Genomic DNA, 18,172 nt, shown 5'->3' on the forward strand with positions numbered 1-18,172 from the left:
TCGCTCTACGATTGCGCGCTACTTTCGGCACTGAATGGCAACAAATCTTATTACTCCGTAGCCCGGAACGACGGCTTGTAACGTGAGCCCACTCCACATTCTACTTATACCGGTTAGAGAGAGTCATTTATAGATTAGAATTAAAAAGCACCGATTGAACAGACATACAAGATTAAGGTGGCAGTAAAGTGGCGCTCTCTGATTTAGTACATCCCCGTTTTCAATTGGATGAAGAGTGTTTGTTAATAGGAAGATGACATCTCTCGTGCCGGTCAAACACTGGCATAAAGGTGTCTAAAGCAATCTATTGATAGGCAGTGATCTAATCTGACCGAGTTAGATTCGATGCGATCGGTTATCGTGATATGTGACACTTTCGCGTGTCGACACCTTGCTATCGATTTTCTGACCATATGCTCTCGCCCAGACCCGATGGAGCATCAATCATGCTCCACTTAACTTCTAATTATGCAAAAGTGCAATTCCTTTTTTTCCTACGTCACCCTTATCGCCTAACTATAGCAATTCGATAACGGAGTTATCTTCTCGATCCGAGGGAAAACTTCTTCCCGTGTCTGCAAAACCTTACGGCATTTCGACGATTTCGGGGCGTGTGACAGTTGATTAGAATTCCACGTCAGTGTGTGGCAAAGGAAAGGTAGGAAGGCAATGAGGCTTGCGTACACTAGCACGGTGGCCATCGCGCGTGGACAGTACTCGAAGGGCTACTATGCGCCAAACGCACGCGATAGTAGAGGATGATGAAGTACTTGAAAACTAATTCCAAGTTGGTATAAAAACTTCGAAGCTTTCTGAACTCGACCAACAGTACCAGCCAGACAGGAGGTGTAATAGCAACTCGTTACGCTAGCGATCGACCACAAGGCATCACTACACAAATTTCAGAATGAAAGCCTTCACCTTTACGGTTGCCTTATTCATGGGCGTTCTCAGTGTAAGTTTTTCTTCATTCCATTTCTGAACGAACTCGATACAAATCGTTAAACGTTTTTTTGCTCCTCGGTACAGGTTTCGTTAGCACAACGTGAAACATCTCTTAGAGTCATCGATGCGCTACGCGACCTCCATCCTGCTTACAAGCAGCTGCGCGATGTCGTCGTCCAGGCAGTGGCCGGAGCGAAACTGAACAGCTCAGAAGTGATCTTCAAGTTCAACATAGACATTGCATCGCGCAAAGAATCGTTCATGCAAACCGCCATCAAGACAGAAGCGAACGTATTACGGCAGGTGAACGGACAGAGCATCAACATCGATACCAGTTGTCTCGGGTTTTTGCGCCAAAGCATCGACGTGAACATGAATCTTGCGGGTGTGTCCTTCACCAACTGCCTGAACAACGTTGATGCTTCGCTTGCATCAGAAATCACGCGCGTGTACGCTGAGCTACAAGTGAACGAAACATCATTCGTGAATCTGAGCGTGTACGATGTGTTCCGTGGGCAGAACGTGTTCGTAAACCCGCAAACCATTGTCGATCGGTTGGTGGAGAAGCTGTCCTCGCTGCAGCAGGCTCCGACCGAATTGACCGAGGAGCTGACCCTTCTGGTTGAAGCGTTCGAGGGTCGGCTGGGTGAGGTTCGGGCGGCTTACACCAGTTGCCTGACGATGAACGACCAGCTGCTACAGACCACACTTGGCACGGTGCTTACGCAACTGCAACAAATCTGTCTCGGATCGTTACTGCCGGCTGCTTCTACCTCGGAACCAACGGAGGAAACTGAGCAAACGGAACAAACAGACCAAACCGAGCAAACGGAAGCAACAGAAGAGACAGAATCTACCGAACCGGCATCGGAACCAGCGCCCGAGATTCCAACCGAAACGGAAGTGCCTCCCACTGAAGTGGCTGAACCGGAACCACCTACTCCAGGTGTAGTTTATAGAAATGCATTGTAAGGGGAACAAATGTTCATCGAAATTTACCAATAATAGTAAAGAATTGTGTTGTTTAGTCTAAATACTTTCTTTGATTTTTATTACCCAAACAACCATAACACCCTTCGATCTGCCTTCAAAACCATTAGAAGTTTGGTTCTCGTTGACTTTTTGAGAATCGAATCGAATCTCTGATAGGATGAGATTAGAATATCCTAGAGATCCTTAAGCCATTCCATCATTTAAATATACATAGGTTTGTAAGCTCTACATCGATTGTTTTTGTTGAGAATTCGCTAAGAGATTTGAGATTGAGATTATCAATGCTAAAGTGGAGCAGTAGTAATACACTTGACATACTCTATCAATAAGTATGCCAAGACTGTAACATTGTACGTAGCGAAACGTCTTTTAACGATACGCAACGATACAGCACGTGGCAAGTGCTTTCGCAACAATAAAAAAGGTTTTAATTGTGTGATTTTTGAAGCTGCTGAACGAAAACAGAAAACATTGTAGACTAATCAATCATAATAAAGGTTTAACTGACATCTATAAATTTTCAATGGGCCGGTCTGGTGGTACAGTCGTCAACTCGTACGACTTAACAACATGCCCGTCATGGGTTCAAGTCCCGAATAGACCGTGTCCCCATACGTAGGACTGACTATCCTGCTATGGTAACAATAAGTAACTGAAAGCCAAGCTCACTTCACTAGTGGGTACAGGGAGGCCTTCACGGACAGCGGTTGTTGTGCCAAAGAAGAAGAAAAATAAAAGTTAAATATTGCGCTTAAAACTATTGTTTACTATTGATGTATGTTTTTGTAGTATAAAAAAGAAGCGTGTGTTAACATAAGTTTCGTATGACATCATGCATTCCGACTAAAAGTGCATCGTAATGATATGCGCTCGATTTAAAAATAAATATGACCTCTACTTGCAACAACCTCAACCGTGCATCACGCCACACCATGATTGATACATTCAATTCGATGATTGAACGTTGTCTTCCGCTTTATCGATCAACTTTGCATACTTGTTTGGTGTTTTGTTGGTCATAGCAAGCGATGATTTGGGTTACACCACTCGGAAATTGCTTGTGCAGTTGGGAAAAATACCCTTCTTCAAGTACGCAATAAAATTCCTTAACTTTTTCCGAAACTTCCTTTTCAATTATCGTTATTTCTTCGAGTTCTATAACCGTGCAGCTTATCGCTAATTCTACCTCACGATACCATCAGCTTGCCTCAGAGATAAGGGGAGCTGTTGATCACTTGAACTTGACTTTTGAGATAATAAAAACCAAGCAGCCCCGCGTCACGGCTATATAAAACAACTGAACGCAGCCCCCTGTTGGTTCATTCACTTATTGCCACTGGAAGAAGGCAGACCAGCTGAAACAAACATTCGGCTGAGGGTGTAAAACTGCAAGACAAAATGAAGGGACTGCTTCTGCTAGCAGCCTTGTTGTCGGTAGCCATATCGGTGAGTAGAACCACTTCACTTCTAAAACAGCTGATGAAATGTGAGGTCTGTTCCCTCTTCTTATCGTAGGCCACCGTTGCTGATCGGGCAGAGACGCTCAATCTCTTCAACCAGTTAAAGCGCGTGAAGAAGGGTCGCATGCTTGGTGCTGATGAGGACTTTGTATCGCTCGTCCAGTCACAGCTATTGCTGGCCGAAGAAGAGTACGTCCGCTCGTCCATAAATGGGGAGTCGTCGATTCTGCAGCAGCTGTCCACCGCGGAAGCACAGGCAAGTGGCCCGAACTGTGTAGACTTTATCCGCCAGAAGACGGCACTGATGCTGAATCTAGCTGGTGTATCGTATGCGTCCTGCCTGAGCCGTGTCGATGATGCGTTGTTTGAAAAGCTGTACGATGCAACGAATGGTGTGGTATCGCGCGAACAGTACGATCAGGCCAACATGCTTAACGCTTTCCGGGGTGAGAACATCTTTGTGGACATGGACCGTATTCGGGGCAAGCTGCAGGAGCGAATGCGTGCCACGTTCAAGCTGCCGACGTTGACTGCGGAATCGTTGCAGGAAATTCGCAGTGAGCTGGGTGAGGTGAAAGAACAGTTTGCAGAGTGCATGAAGGTGGCACGGGCCACACTGGATACTTCGCTCGAAGGCACTTCGAAGCAGTACAAGCATGTGTGTGCGAAAAAGCTGGAGTAAGGTGTGAAGTTTTTTTTTACTTTTATCACTGCTTGGTTCTTCGAATGTAATAAATTATTCTAAAAATCCAGCCACAAGGATTAACTGGAATGTATGTGTAGTGAAGTTTGGTGTATCATACAAAATGACAAATATTGCGAATAAATAAAATGATAAATTTGATATGACAAAAATATCTAAAATGTATCTAAGCGAATATGGATATATTCATGTACTTCGTGAAATTCATATTTTCACCCACGATAAGCTCGATAATTAAAGCGTGTTATCACACTTTACTGTATTCAAAAACCTCATTTATACCTCTTTAAAATGCGTTGAGAATGATAGATATATAACAGTATGTTTTTGGGGGGTCGTTATCTAAGACACTGAAACACGGCAACAACAAAAATGAAATATGACAAATATACATTAATGAAATACTTCCGGCTAAATGCTTCTGAATGGTTTGTTATACGCACCATCTCATGTGTTTTTTCCACAAATGATCACGCGACTCAAACAAAACAAAACCAGAAAATTTCAGAAAGAAGATGAATGCTTCCGTACGAATTTACTTCCCCTCTTTTGTAGCAGCTCATACTGTGACTAAAATAAACAGTAAACACAGTTAAATACGCCCAAATATTAATCTTATGTACACACAGACCCTCGTTTTCTATTCGTGTGTGTTGAGCCCGTATAAAAGATCATCTCTTATCCAGTCTGCTCATTTAGTGTGTTATTCATACTGTGCCTAAAGTTAAACCATGAAGAGCATCATCGTGCTACTGGCCATTGCTGGTATCGCTGCCGCCGGTCGCCCGGACACGGAAAAGGTCATCCAGACGTTTAAGGAGATCGCTCCATTGTACAAACCTTCTATACAGAAAGCGCAAATCTTCATCAATGCGATCAAAGCCAACGCGACCAACCAGCTGGCTGAGCTTCATCTAACCATTATCGGCAAAAAGGAGCAATACGTACAGCAGGTAATTGGGCGCGAGGAATACATCCTGCAGCAAATTGGAGCGCAACGTAAAGCAGACCAGGTGTGTATGGGCTTCGTCCGTACGAGTAGTGAGATGACCGTCAACCTAGCCGGTGTGTCATTTACCAACTGCATCAATGCTGCGGATGATGCGATCAAAACCAAGCTGGAAGAGTACTACTCATATCTGGGCGATTACGAACAGCAATTGTCGCTGCTACGCCTCCTAGACGTGTTCCGGGGCGAGAATGTGTTCCACAGCCCACAGCCAATCCTTGCGCGTTTGAACGAGAAAATGGAAGCACTGCGTAATAGTAGCAGCCTGATCACGGACGTCGAGGTGCAGTTCATGATCGACCAGGTGACCCAGGATATGGTGGGAATCCAGGATGCTTACGGCATATGTATGGAAAATGCATACGCTTTGCTGGGTCAGGGATTAAACATGTGTGAGTTGCAGCTGACGATGATATGTGGCGCAGCACTGACATGCGAAATTGGCAAAGGAATGGGTAATTTGTGCACAAGTCAGTAAGCGGATAGCCAGTAGCTAAAGAAGATATAAGTTGATATATATCTTAAGTTATCTTATCGTAATATCTGATTACGAATGAATAAATATCTGCTCATTGTCTGTTGAGTTAAACCAAGTATCGGTTATATTCTATTTTTATTGCGTTAAGTAGTTCGTTTGATGCATGCAATCGGAGTGCCAAAAAATTCTTTTCGTACATTACGCTGAAATGATGAGCATACCACTCGCATTTACACAAAAAACTCATAAAATACACCAGTACTAAGGAAAAAATGGAATTGTATATCAATTTTAAAGGATCCCTTTGCAATGAATACATAAAATGCAACTATATTTCACCAATTTATACCAATCACAAGTAATTACTTTTCTTGAAAGTAATACATTTTACGTGTGTTTAAATTCGAACCAGAAAAAGATTCATTCACAGAGAGCCAGTTCAGTGCGAAGAAACATTAAATATGTTTGTGCTTTTTAACGCGAAAATAAACTCGAAAGAACAAATTAACCTTAGACATTTCCCGGAAACAATGCGTTTGGCGGATGAATTTGGTCTTCCAAAAGAACGACAATAACACCAGCTCTGTAAATGTTTGTTTTTTTTTTTTTTAACGGATATTTGTAATCCGAATATCCGTCAGTAAGATAAATCATTCCGTTGCGTACGTCCGATATGACCGCTGATCTTATCTTTTGCGTTAGTGGCGAAAAAAGTTGTTTAAAGCCTTACACTGTGGCTCCCAGTATTAACACAGTGCTTCAGCATCCAGAGTGTCAGTCCCGGTTTTGTTTTCCGGTATAGTAGAGCTATCAAATCGTTAGAACGATGAAATTACTCGTTTGTGTGTATGTACTGGCACTTGCCGGGGGGAGCTATGCTGGCCGTCCCGGTGCCCAGGAAGTAATCGATAAGTTCCGGGCCATCGTCCCCAGCTACCTGTCAGCGGTGAGCGAAGATCAGCAGCAGCTGCTCACACTAGAGCGTCAAGGAACGGACGCTATCGCCCAGTTTCACACCGACATGATGCTGGCAAAGGAAACATTCGTAATGTCCGTCACACGCCAGGAAGATGCGCTGATCGAGCTGATGAACGCACAGAACCGCTCGGTTGCGGATGGCCAGTGCATGCAGTTCGTCTCGACGGCACTCAACCAAACGGTCAACGTGATCGGTGTGGCATACACGACGTGTATTAATGCGGCCGACGAAGCGTTGAGCGCTAACATTTCCTCCTACTACGGTACGATCGGTGAGCTGGAGCAATCAGTCGTCGATGTACGTTTGCTGGACGTGTTTCGGGGTGATAACGTGTTCTACACGCCTGACAGAATAGTGGCAAAGCTGCGCCAGAAGGAAAGCGAGCTTAAGGCAAACAACAGTTCAACTGCGATTGGTGAAATGCGCGAGGAGGTAGCAGCATTCCAAGCCGACCTGTCCAAGATCCGCGGGACTTACATTAGCTGCATGACGGTGGCCGAAGTATCCTTTCGCTCGTACATTGAGCTCGCTCGCTCGCAGCTGGTAATGATTTGTGGTGCATTGTTTTAAGTTAAGCACGCCGTGTGGATAAAAGATTCGATTCACATTTGACGCGACTTTAAATAAAGTAGACAAAAGCAGTCTACGCTCTCAGGTTTTCGGGTGGCTTAAGGCGGTAATTTACGGAATAAGTAGGGCTCGAGAGCAATTAAGTAGTGTCCGAACAAGAACATCCTTTTTCAGGAGCATGTATCCTAAACAAATATCCAACATATATACACATACAACATGATAGAAAAGTGATGCAGGTAAATTGCTGAGCACTCCAAAACAAGATAACCACACTTAGTCTATGGATAACACAGTCGGGGCAATTTTTACGAGGGTTGATGTTGTACCTTGTTACGTAACCGCCCGTATCGTAGTACAAACTGCTCTTTCATGTTTTGTTGCAGTAGAATGCTGGGAAAAATTTAACCTCTTGCTGAGAGGAAATACGAGAAATTGAAAAATCTCGGTTATCCGTAAGTTGACATTAACATTACATGCAACACAGTTACAGCTTTATGCTCAGATTCCAAGTCAAAATAAAGTGCATTATTGTATCAAAAGACCTATTGTTCTTATCGGATTTTGGCCACGAAATGGGTAAATATTAACATGGTGCAGCATGGTGATTTCTTTACAGCAAAAAAAAGTCAGTACACTTGGAAGATATCTTTGTTAGCTTAGCTTTAGAATGATATATTTATATTAGATCTGTTTATAGCACACTTTATGCTATAGACACATCCGAAAGTCATTCATTCGTGTTATTTGCGACATTACATTTAAAAATGTCTCATTTTACACAAACTCTTCACACAAACTACATACTCCACGTAAGTACTATCAATTCTGGTGGAAAAGGACAAAAAAGTCACTTTTAATTCCCGACATTTGACGGTTAACGACTCGACACTCCTCGACCGGGCGATAAGTTGACCATCGGATAGGACCCGCTTGTCCGGTGTTGGAAGGAAGGATGCGAACAATCTGATGTCCATTAACGGAACGGAGTGAAGTGTCGTAAATTAAATTTTATTATTTCATTGCTTTTTTTCGCCCACTCTCTCTCTCTCTCGCTCTGTCTTTCTCTCCGCTTCCCTGGAAATGGCGTTCATCCCGGTACAAACGAACGCGTTGATGATATCAAGCTGCTAGCTATCATGCTGCTAGAGCAACCTGTTGTTAGGTGGTGGTACCCATGTGCTGCGTATCAACCTTCATCTCTGCCGGACAGGGGTATCGTAAAGTGACCGGATTGGGTTCCAAACTCCAATGGCAGGATGCCCCTGCCATGTTTATATATTCTGTGCGCTAAATCATTACGGTCAAACGGGACCTACTCTTCAACACGCGGGGATTGTATACAGTTGCAAACGGTCTGGCGGTCGACCAGTGTCCTGGTTGGTCAACATATAAACCACGTTCCGGTACCGAACCATCGTCAACCTCAAGCTAATATGTTTCCTTTTCCGCTCCAAGCTAGCAAAAAAAAGGTAGTCACTAGTGCAGGCATGCACTTTACAGTGTGGGTTCTGGCATAATCTGCTGGCAATCTCTCTTCCTCTTCAGCTACCACCCCAACTTGCTGTCCTTATCTGTGGTATAGGAGCTATTTGGAGTACCGGAAAGCACATTGCGTGCTTGATGCCTACGGCGGTAAAACCAAAGCCAGTTGTGTGAGCCGTAATTGAGTTTACCAAACCGCGATGAAATTTTGGATGATTTTAATTTCCACCAGTTCAACCAACCATTCCACCAACGTTGAATGTGTGAGTATGATGGATTTCAATTTTTGCCTCTCGTTGTAAGCGAACGTTCTTCGTCATGTATGACGAAGTTGTCAACCAGGATGAAAGTTATGCTAACTGCTAAACAATTCAACATTATTCTTTGATTTGTGGTTGCAATTCTTCACTACTAATCGGTGAAACGAGGACTCCGACTTTTTTACAGATGAGTTTTTTATGCTCGCCAAGCCTTTTAAATTAATATAGGTCACCATTGTTCCCTTTCTTCTCTGTTCGCTCACATTCCAACATACTCATATTTCAAATAAGTTTCCGCAATAAGTTGGGCATCTATCTGGCCGCGCGTACTACCACCACCAGCAAATCATCCACCAGACAGGTAACGTGACAAGTTTGCCGACGCCTTTCTGGACTTTTAATGAAAGCTAAACTGAGGGTGCTCACGAGAACAACCGGATGGAGTTTCCGTTAATTTTTAGCTGTTATTATTTTACTTTATCTTGAAGGATTTCACACGTGGTCAAGTAGGCAAAAGGAAACACATGGGACGGTTGATTTGTTAAGATATTTGGCTCCTGTCTGGCCCCGCGTGCATGTAACTTGCGTGTAGGTTTGTGCAGTGTTCAACAAGTATCCTCTGTCAAACTACCCGCTCGCTCGAAGTCAACAGGCCATCAGCGAAGTCAGCGTGAAAATGCAATTTACTGTAGTGGTTTGTTGCGCAAACAGTAGGTCGCGTTGTTTCACAGAAATTTGTTATTTTGTTATTATCTACCCTTTGCGTTCCCTACAACGAAAGCTTGCCCCGTTAGTAGCATCTGGGTTTCCTTTAGAAAGGCAAATATTATTCCAGTATTGCCGAGACGCTTCCAGTTATTAGATTACGTACGGTTAGGATGGGAATGAGATAATTTATCCGCACACACACACATGGTATTCGCTTCACTTACCGTTCGTTTCCTTCGAGTCCGCCAGTACCGAGGTCGGGACGGCACCGGAAAACGTGGCTAGCGACACTAGGATGGCTAGTGTCGCCGCCTGGCCGGTGGCCACGCTGGCTTTGGCGGTTGGCGGTCGCATCAGTTCAAACGAAAACTCGGTAAAACCTTTGTACAGCACTGAAACTTTTGCGTTTCACCCTGGTAGAGTGTATTGAATGCACAGAATTGAACAAAGTTAGAGAGAATATAGGATTAAAAGAAAAAATGGCTTTAATTTAAGTAAAACGAAAAGAGAGAGAGCAGTTTAACTAAGAAAAGTAATTCTTCAAAATAGCTAAGCCTAAACTAAATTTTAATCACTAAAACAGCTCACATGTAAGATTCACTTTATCTGTTTTCTTAAACCTCGAGATAGTATACGACGGACGATATAAAGATTTTATGAATTTTTCTGTTGCGCGGTACTGACACTGATCTGTCGAGACGGAGTCACACTCGGTGCCTCCGACGGAATTCGAAGTCAACTGGTGGAAAAACACCGTTCAACTGATTTTTCCCGTCACATTTTCGTTTGATATATACTTTTCCCGACCGCACGCACACAAAGATACGCGCGTGTATTACCTGAAACTGATAACGATGCCACCACCAATGAAGCTTTGGAAGTAACGCTTGTGGGCAAGGATATTTTCACTAGAAAAGCTTCACGCTGCAACAACAGACCGGAAAGCTGCTTTGATGAAATTGTTGCTATTGCTGGGTTGTATTCGAGAAAAAGGAAAGAAATTTGGTTATAAAAATAAAAGCATAAAGATCTTCAGAAGAAGCATCGGTGTTTGGAGCTGCATGCTTAGTAAACATATTAATTTCTCGAAAAAGCTTTTCATTCGTGTTGCTGTCAAATAAGCTGATTAGGAACACCCACTGTGCACGATGTACGGTTGACGAACCCTGCATCGACAGTCTCCGTTTTGACAGCTCGATTGTGACGATTTGTCATTTGCAGAAAATTAAATTTGTTGGCACTTATTTTGCCTGCTGTACAAAAAGTGAAGTCAATTACCACGGGATTAAGAACAAACAACATTTGCGTTTGCCTTGTTTGCTGTAGCAAGGAGTGCAAACTGTTTGTTTTCTGGCTGACCGCGTATGTAACGATGCATTTGCTTCCACGTCTCACCGTGTGAGAAAGAGAGACGTACGTAATAGGACGGAACCTGCTCGAAACAACAACATAGATCCAGTGGTGCCGTGAAAGCTGCTACAGCTGCTGCTCGTATTGTGCAAACTCCCCCCTTGTGCGCTTTTGCACGGCACGATGGAGGACGGACTGTGGTAAGAAAACTTCTTCGGTCACGGTACACTGCCCCGCTTTCGTGAGGTGGTTCCCTTAGCCCCCTACCATTGTGATAAGGGAGTTGTGATAAGCGAACCCCTTGGGCAAGCTGACTCATTCTTTCGACGGGAGTCACTACGATGTCTTTACATTCTGTCACCTTTCCGATCATGTTCGTGTGTTTATTTCGTCATCATTTTTCTCTATGTCTCCCCGCGGCAGGTTGATCGAGCTCGAGTCAGCGCTACAGGATGATTGTACGGTGGACGACATTTACGCAATATGTCACGGAAAGACACTCCCCGAAGCGCTGCGCTTAGACGTGTGGCAGGTGTGCCTGGGGGTACGCAACAAACCGGACCAGCTGGCACAGTTCAACGAAATCTACGACCTTCCCTTCCAGGCACTGTTACGATCCGACTGTGAGGAGTTTGTCAGCAAGCTCGGTAATGAGGACGAGGATAAGGTGTCAGTGGTTTGTGATCTCGAATCGATCCTCACGTTTTACTGCAAAAACCGCAACCTTGTGTACGAGCCAAACAACGGATGGGTGGAGCTGATGCTGCCGTTGCTTTCTTTGAAGCTGATACGTTCAGATACGTACAACCTGTTCGAAGCGATTCGTGATACGTACATTCCAAAGGGCTGCAGTAAGAATGGAACCGTATTCAACGTGTTCCGCCTGCTGCTGCTATATCACGATCCGGAGCTATGTACCATCCTGGACACGAAGCGCATCACGCCCGATTGCTATGCGATGGGATGGTTCCAAACGCTGTTTGCTTCCACCTGTACACTGCCGGTCGTGCTATCCATGTGGGACCTGTACTTCCAGCAGTCCGATCCATTCCTCGTGTTCTTCCTCAGCTTGATTGTGTTGATTAACCAGCGCGATCAAATCCTTGCGATGAAAGCTTCTACCAAAGAAGAGCTCATCGGTTTTCTAGTCAATATGCCGTGCAACATCGAGGCGGACGATGTGCTCGACTTCTGTTCGCTTGCGCAGTATTACTCCGTGAAAACGCCGGCCTCCTTCAAGCGGGACCTGCTGCAGGTGCTATTCGGTGCTCAGCGAGGCGGGAGCAGTAAGCCGGAAGGATCGGTCGTGTCGCAAGCCCTCTGCTTGCCGGTGTCGGTAAACGAACTCATAGAGAACGCGTCGATACAGAACCCACACCCGGAGGCGGTCCGGTTCTTCCTGGTTGACTGTCGGCCAGCGGAACAGTACAACTCGGGCCACCTGTCGACCGCCTTCCATCTAGACAGTAATCTAATGCTACAGGAACCGGAAGCGTTTCAGACGGCGGTGCAGGGATTGTTACGCTCGCAGCGAAACGCTATCGATGCCAACTCCAATGCGGGCGGCGAACATCTGTGCTTTCTGGGATCGGGACGGCTGGAAGAGGACCAGTACACGCACATGGTGGTGGCGTCGTTTTTGCAGAAAAATACCAAATACGTCTCGCTGCTGACAGGTGGATACGAAGCGATACACGAGTACTTCGGTGAGGGCATGGTCGATTGTCTGGAGGATCACGATCCGCTTAAGTGCTTGCTGTGCAATAAGGAGCAGCTACGGTATGGGGGAGGAAAGTCGATCGCAAACAATAACAACCCGAAAGCCCTCAACAGCGGTGCCAACAGTGCTAATAGCAGTGCAACGAACAGTCTCAAGCGAGGCAATCAACGAAGTGGCCATACGGCCAACAACAATGGCACTGCGGGTGACCGGAAATCGACCATCGATTTGTTCAGCAAACTGTCGCTTGCGATGAAAACCAAGTCGGCCGAGGTGAAGGAAAAGCTTATTGACTACATTTCCAACCCGAATGCGAACGAGCCTGGTTCTAGCCGGACAGGTAATGGTGGTGAGAAGCATGTGTCTCGGAATGATCGTAATGGGAAGCGATACCGAAACGTTCCACCTGTGTTCAGCATCGGGGAGGATCAAGAGGATGAGGATGAGCTGAATTCCGCAGCCAGTGAGTCATCGTTGGTGGTGCGGAGCGCTAAAACGAACTCTCAGCAACAATCAGATCCGACGGAAGAGATCGTTTCGATACAGAGCTTCTTGAAGGGGCCGGATGTGATACGGTACTTCAAGTGCCAGGAGGTACACCTGAATGGATACATGTACGACAGCTACCTGCTGGTAACGGCCAAGCATATGATAGTGCTGCGTGAGCTGGAAACTCGACGGGATCGAGCCCGAATCATCGTACGTCGGCAACTCCAGAGCATTGTAAAAATTACGGCCAAAAAGCGACATCGAGACCTGATCACGTTCAAGTACGGCTACCCGGAGGAGGAAAACCTGGTCATTACGGATATGGATCGGTTTCTGATACCGAACGCGAGCGAAGTGACTGATCTGATCTCGCGGCATATTATCAAGCAGACGTGAACCGTCGAGGGAAACGCAGTGAGGGCTTCTAGTCCGTCCTGATAGCATTGTCCCTTATTCCCCACGCGCTAAGTTTAGAGCGTTTTGGTTTTGTTACCACCACATCCGGCAGCCATCATCATCTCAGTGCTTATCAGCAGTCAAGAAGTAATGTAGTATCTTTTTCGTATGATTATCGTTGTTATGTTCGTTGATTTTTTGAAAATTTCGTTTTTATTTTAATCGTTACCTGCGATCGTTTTTATGTCTATTTAGTTAGCTGAGACTATTTTCATCATGCATGCATTAGGCTAAAAGTCCATCGTCGTTAATATCGTGCGCCCCAATCTATGTCCGTTACTTATCCTCGTCGTGTAGGGAAAATCACACACACGCACTCGTAGCATTTTGTATAGCTGCACACACACATATTGTAGCACGATTAGAAATGTTGCTGAACATATTGTGTCGATTGTCGATAAACAGGAAACTGATTCCTTGCTACCTTAACCCTGAAGATGAATATATATAAGTAAAGTGAACTGAATCCGAGATTTCCATTTGATTCCCTTCAGTAGAGTGAGACGTTGTGACACGCGAAGAACATGCGAAGAAGCTTGTGTATAGAAATAAAAAACCAATCTTCACCCAGAGTTTATCCTTCCCAATGTAGGCATTAAGCAGTGGGTGTTGTTACTTAAGATTTTAAAATCCAAACGTAATTATAATATTTCTTTCTATTAGTACCATTCATCCGAAAGATACCGATGCAACTGTATGATTTAGTGAATTTTTAATGAGATCAACCCATACTTTACTCCTAGGATTCATTACTACGTTCCCAATGAGAATATTGATATAATATTTGCTTTGCTGAAACGTTCAATTTGAAAACACGCATCGAAAAAAGCTTTTCTTCACAGTCAACGTGATGACCGACAGAAGCGCACACCGTGCACGCAAGAGAAATGTCACAATATTGTTGAAAAATAAAAAAATCGAGGGAAAACTTGTGTGTGTGTTCTTTTCCCCTTTTCGCTGCGCCCGCTCGCTTTCGGCAAGCAAGCTGGGCTTATCGGGCCAAAAACTGACACCCTTTCAGCTGGGATATGCATGCACTTGGAAAAAATATATAGACGAGTTTGCATTACGTGTGGAAAATTAGTGTGATAAAAATTTAAACCAGGGAAAACCGTTGGCAGCGAGCCTTCTCAGTGAAAGTGGCGAGCGTATGTCTGTGTGTTGGTTGGCCTCTCGGTGGCTTATAAGTGGAGCACACTCGCTGCTGTGAACTATTTTCGTTTTCTCCTAGTTTTCTCTGGTGCATTTGAACCGTCAGATGCATTTCTTGGTGTCCGTATCAGTTCATTGAAAAATCAATAAAATCATCATATACACGCATACGCCGCACATGCTGGACGGGGTGCATTGGGCGATGCTGACGAAGGAATAGCAAAAAACAGCAAGAAAAAAGAAGTTTGTTTTCATCGCATGAGGTGATAATCTTGATAACAAACAAGCAGGGGCACGAACATCTCTCCGCCCTGCGCGCCTGGATATTTTTCCAAACCATCGAACCGCAGCGGCCAGCTGAACAGGTGAGCCCCTTTTTATCTTGTTGCCACGCTTAATTCCGCTCTGTTATTATTCTGCACGACCTTTATTTTTTGCTCTTTGGTTCAACCCTCCCACCTCAATTCATTTCGCTCACAGTGTCTAGGATTGAAAGCGGCTGGGGTTTTGCTATCACCGACTCGGGTACCGAATAATTTGGCCCCAGCGACACACAAACACGTCCGACCCTCGAGTTAACAACAACACGGGCGGCAGTAGGGTCACGATTTCAGCAGTTTAGCTGTGTCAGTCTATTTGAACAGTGATTATTTGCCGACCCAGCAGCTGTTGCGAGCCGTTTTTATGCGGGTAATGCTATCGGCGGCGATGAGACTTTCGCAAAGAAGGAAGCTATTTCTTACTTATAACCACTTTATGGAAAAATAAGGTGTGTGAATTTAGAGCGACAAGGAAATGAATTTCTCGTGCTGGTATTTCCGGTACATTTCTTTTGAAGGATCTGTTCATGGAATGCTTTGTGCGCACGTTTCCGCACGACAGAATTAGATCTTTTTGCAAATGGAAATTTATGTGCTGCTTATCTGGGGGCATCATAAGCTCCATTTTGCACCTTGAACGGGAAACTATTTTCGTCAAAGACGTACTTTGGCCGGTAAAAAGCAAACCATCAGACAATTTATTTGGCATGCACGTGTACGCACCGGTTTTGTCTAATCTTTCCATTAGAGTTGCTAGATACCTGCTTTATAGCGAACACGTTTGTTGATTTTGTTGTTGTTGCTACCCATCGCCAGATCCTGTCACATTGACCGATAAGCGTCGCATGGGGTAGCGCACCCCAACACGCCGCAGCCACATGGGAACGCGGTGTTTTAGCTTTTAGAAGTAACGCTCAGAATGGAATTAATGTAGTAATTCATACTTTTTCTTCGGGTTGGTTTTTTTAAACAACAGCCTTGGACCGTTACATCCTTCGTAAGCCAGCCCGGTCACATGCTCTTACCTGATTTGAATAGATCACCTTTCCTGACATGTATCCGTCGGCCGTGTTAAGTAATGATATGCGTGTGCGTAAGTTGCTAGACCTCACTGGTCGGCCAAACCGGGAACTGAAGGGATTTCTTTGTGTCTCCGGGGTCGGCAGAAAGTCCCACTCTATGGCTGAACCCGTTGATAGCTAATTAACCACTCTGAATAATCATGATGCGCCTTTGCTTCCCTTAACTCGTCTTTATTCTGTCTAATGAATTTTTTGTTGTTTTAGGTCAAACCACACCTCCTCACAGACCACAGGCAGAGTTAATCGAAGCGTACCATTCGAGCGTCAAAGCTAGAAGAAGCAAAACGAACGATTCCGTATCCTTCGTACTATAGTGAGTGTGTAAAGGCTTTGCTACAATGAAACCGTATGATAATGGCACCTTTGCTTCCCGACACATTGTGTCCGAATGGGAGGACAACGTGATGTTCGATGCAGACGATCCCGACTTTTCCGTCGGTGGTGGTGGCGTTGGTCCACCAACCGCGAATATGCTGATGCGCTCAACGGCCGGATCGCAACAGATTGCGCGGCAATTGGCAGCCTCGAATCTAACTCGCTCAGTTACGACCTACTACGGGCTAAACTCGACCTCGATTGTGTCGAATTTAAACCAGCTAATGAAGGGTAAGTGATCTAAATATTTGGATTAATTTAAATTGATAAAAAAAAACCGCTACACGCTTAAATGAAGAGGAAGCAAACAGTCAGTCGTCAACATGTCTAAGCAAAAACGTATGGTGCTGTGGTAATTTTGTTTCTGTTTACTATTTCCAGTATCCCAGCACTATTTAAAGCCTATTGATCGGTGCGAAATGTTGTAGATTGGTGTCGAGCGACATATTTATGCAATTATTTAGCAAACGCTTTATCCATAATCGCCCTACCGCTTCATCGATGGTACTGGCGGGGATCAAGCGTTTCGTGTCGGAGTGTACATAAATCTTCCGGTAAACAGGCACTACTGTGACGCTAGCAATCACATGACGTACTATCCTGCATTAATTATCCACTGCCCCAGTTCCTGCGCGATGCAAAACTATCGACAGTTTACTCGATGACGGGCTACTGGCCGCACACAAACTCTGGAGTAAACAAGCTTTTTTTGCAGTGAAGCTATGGCTAACATCCTTCCTTGAACGCGGAGATACGTGACCCACGCCAATACCCTTAGCTGGGGCAGTAAGCCAAGCGAGATATATTTCTCTCTTGTGCACCATTTCTTTTCTCGGTCGATTATGGTATGCTTTATGTGTTCACTTGCGCTCTGGCGTACGGTGACGCTTCAGCTCGGCGGTCCTGCAGCTGCAGTATTGATCGTATCCATTCTCCTGATGTTCCTAATCGGAATCGTCAACAGAAATAAGGAACTTGTTTTTGACGATTTGCACGGCTATGTGTGCCGCTTTTTCGTTCCTATCTCTTGGGAGTGAAAATAGAGAAAAAAAAAAATCATATTGCGGTAATAATCTGCTTCACAAACACCAATCGTCCGATCGGCAGTAAGCGTGTAGACGCTTGTTTTGCTCTCAGCTTCTTTGAGAATGTTTGCAATAGGGTGGGGGGTTCAAGACAGATCAAGGTCTTAATCGACCTCATCGGATCGGAGATGAATTATTAGTTATTGAGGAGAGAAAAACATATTTATGTAATTTTTACATACAATCTTTTCAGTAACTTTTTTGCTCCTGCACCCATCGAATCAGAAAAAGTGGTGGAAATTGCACGCCACCACGCCTGTGTTCGGGCAGGACAGTGGGATGACATGGTGCAAACATAATCTAATCGTCAGGAGAACCGAACTGAGGTTCGAGGCCGTGTCGAGAGATAGCCCTCGCTCATGATCGCAAGAAGCGATGCGAAGAGGTGATTGGGACGACGGACCTTCTCACTGTGGTTTGTGTTTGTTTGCATACACTCGCTTCAATGAGGTGTATGGGATTGATAGCTCTCGGCAACGGGCGCAATGGAACGAGCCTCTTTCCTGATTATGAAGATGAAACACAGCGTGTGCGTGCACATCCTTCCCATGGT

General features: G+C 44.9%; 7 protein-coding genes across 8 annotated transcripts in view; 6 read left to right on the top strand and 1 right to left on the bottom strand.

The window, feature by feature from the left end:
- LOC133392691 (uncharacterized) overlaps positions 1-10,369 on the bottom strand; it is a 30,199-nt gene extending 19,830 nt beyond the window's left edge. For both annotated transcript variants that reach the window (XM_061653246.1, XM_061653244.1), the window contains exons 1-2: positions 10,179-10,369; positions 9,815-10,003 (exon numbers count right to left, since the gene is read on the bottom strand). In XM_061653246.1, the coding sequence (XP_061509230.1) occupies positions 9,815-9,944 (130 nt within the window). In that variant the 5' untranslated portion in view covers positions 9,945-10,003; positions 10,179-10,369. The remainder of the gene's footprint in view (positions 1-9,814; positions 10,004-10,178) is intronic.
- On the top strand, positions 799-1,979 carry LOC1278221 (uncharacterized). The gene is made up of 2 exons (XM_061653247.1): positions 799-955; positions 1,030-1,979. The coding sequence occupies exons 1-2, from the start codon at positions 908-910 to the stop codon at positions 1,915-1,917; spliced, it is 936 nt and encodes a 311-aa protein (XP_061509231.1). The 5' UTR covers positions 799-907; the 3' UTR covers positions 1,918-1,979.
- LOC1278220 (uncharacterized) lies at positions 3,226-4,170 on the top strand. Its single transcript, XM_317775.5, has 2 exons — positions 3,226-3,384; positions 3,454-4,170. The coding sequence occupies exons 1-2, from the start codon at positions 3,337-3,339 to the stop codon at positions 4,078-4,080; spliced, it is 675 nt and encodes a 224-aa protein (XP_317775.3). The 5' UTR covers positions 3,226-3,336; the 3' UTR covers positions 4,081-4,170.
- On the top strand, positions 4,790-5,703 carry LOC133392692 (uncharacterized). Its single transcript, XM_061653250.1, has one exon. It carries the CDS (start codon positions 4,833-4,835, stop codon positions 5,586-5,588), a length of 756 nt encoding a protein of 251 aa, XP_061509234.1. The 5' UTR covers positions 4,790-4,832; the 3' UTR covers positions 5,589-5,703.
- Positions 6,325-7,681, top strand: LOC5668277 (uncharacterized). Its single transcript, XM_001689005.2, has one exon. It carries the CDS (start codon positions 6,415-6,417, stop codon positions 7,135-7,137), a length of 723 nt encoding a protein of 240 aa, XP_001689057.2. The 5' UTR covers positions 6,325-6,414; the 3' UTR covers positions 7,138-7,681.
- Positions 10,370-10,763: 394 nt separating the features above from the next.
- LOC1278218 (TBC1 domain family member 23) lies at positions 10,764-14,241 on the top strand. The gene is made up of 2 exons (XM_061653243.1): positions 10,764-11,140; positions 11,364-14,241. Exons 1-2 carry the CDS (start codon positions 11,124-11,126, stop codon positions 13,543-13,545), a joined length of 2,199 nt encoding a protein of 732 aa, XP_061509227.1. The 5' UTR covers positions 10,764-11,123; the 3' UTR covers positions 13,546-14,241.
- Positions 14,242-14,520: 279 nt separating this feature from the next.
- The window catches only part of LOC1278216 (protein pinocchio), a 28,210-nt gene continuing 24,558 nt past the window's right edge, over positions 14,521-18,172 (top strand). The window contains exons 1-2 of the mRNA XM_061653248.1: positions 14,521-15,122; positions 16,364-16,765. Coding sequence (XP_061509232.1) covers positions 16,498-16,765 — 268 coding nt within the window. The 5' untranslated portion in view covers positions 14,521-15,122; positions 16,364-16,497. The remainder of the gene's footprint in view (positions 15,123-16,363; positions 16,766-18,172) is intronic.

This window comes from Anopheles gambiae, chromosome 3 (assembly GCF_943734735.2).
Source record: "Anopheles gambiae chromosome 3, idAnoGambNW_F1_1, whole genome shotgun sequence".
Lineage (NCBI taxonomy): Eukaryota > Metazoa > Arthropoda > Insecta > Diptera > Culicidae > Anopheles > Anopheles gambiae.

Bases quoted from the DNA above. Each gene is read 5' to 3' on its own strand.
- LOC1278221 (XM_061653247.1), top strand. From the start codon at position 908: ATGAAAGCCTTCACCTTTACGGTTGCCTTATTCATGGGCGTTCTCAGT. The intron at 956-1,029 runs GTAAGTTTTTCT...TCCTCGGTACAG, and splicing joins TATTCATGGGCGTTCTCAGT to GTTTCGTTAGCACAACGTGA.
- LOC1278220 (XM_317775.5), top strand. From the start codon at position 3,337: ATGAAGGGACTGCTTCTGCTAGCAGCCTTGTTGTCGGTAGCCATATCG. The intron at 3,385-3,453 runs GTGAGTAGAACC...TTCTTATCGTAG, and splicing joins TGTTGTCGGTAGCCATATCG to GCCACCGTTGCTGATCGGGC.
- LOC133392692 (XM_061653250.1), top strand. From the start codon at position 4,833: ATGAAGAGCATCATCGTGCTACTGGCCATTGCTGGTATCGCTGCCGCC.
- LOC5668277 (XM_001689005.2), top strand. From the start codon at position 6,415: ATGAAATTACTCGTTTGTGTGTATGTACTGGCACTTGCCGGGGGGAGC.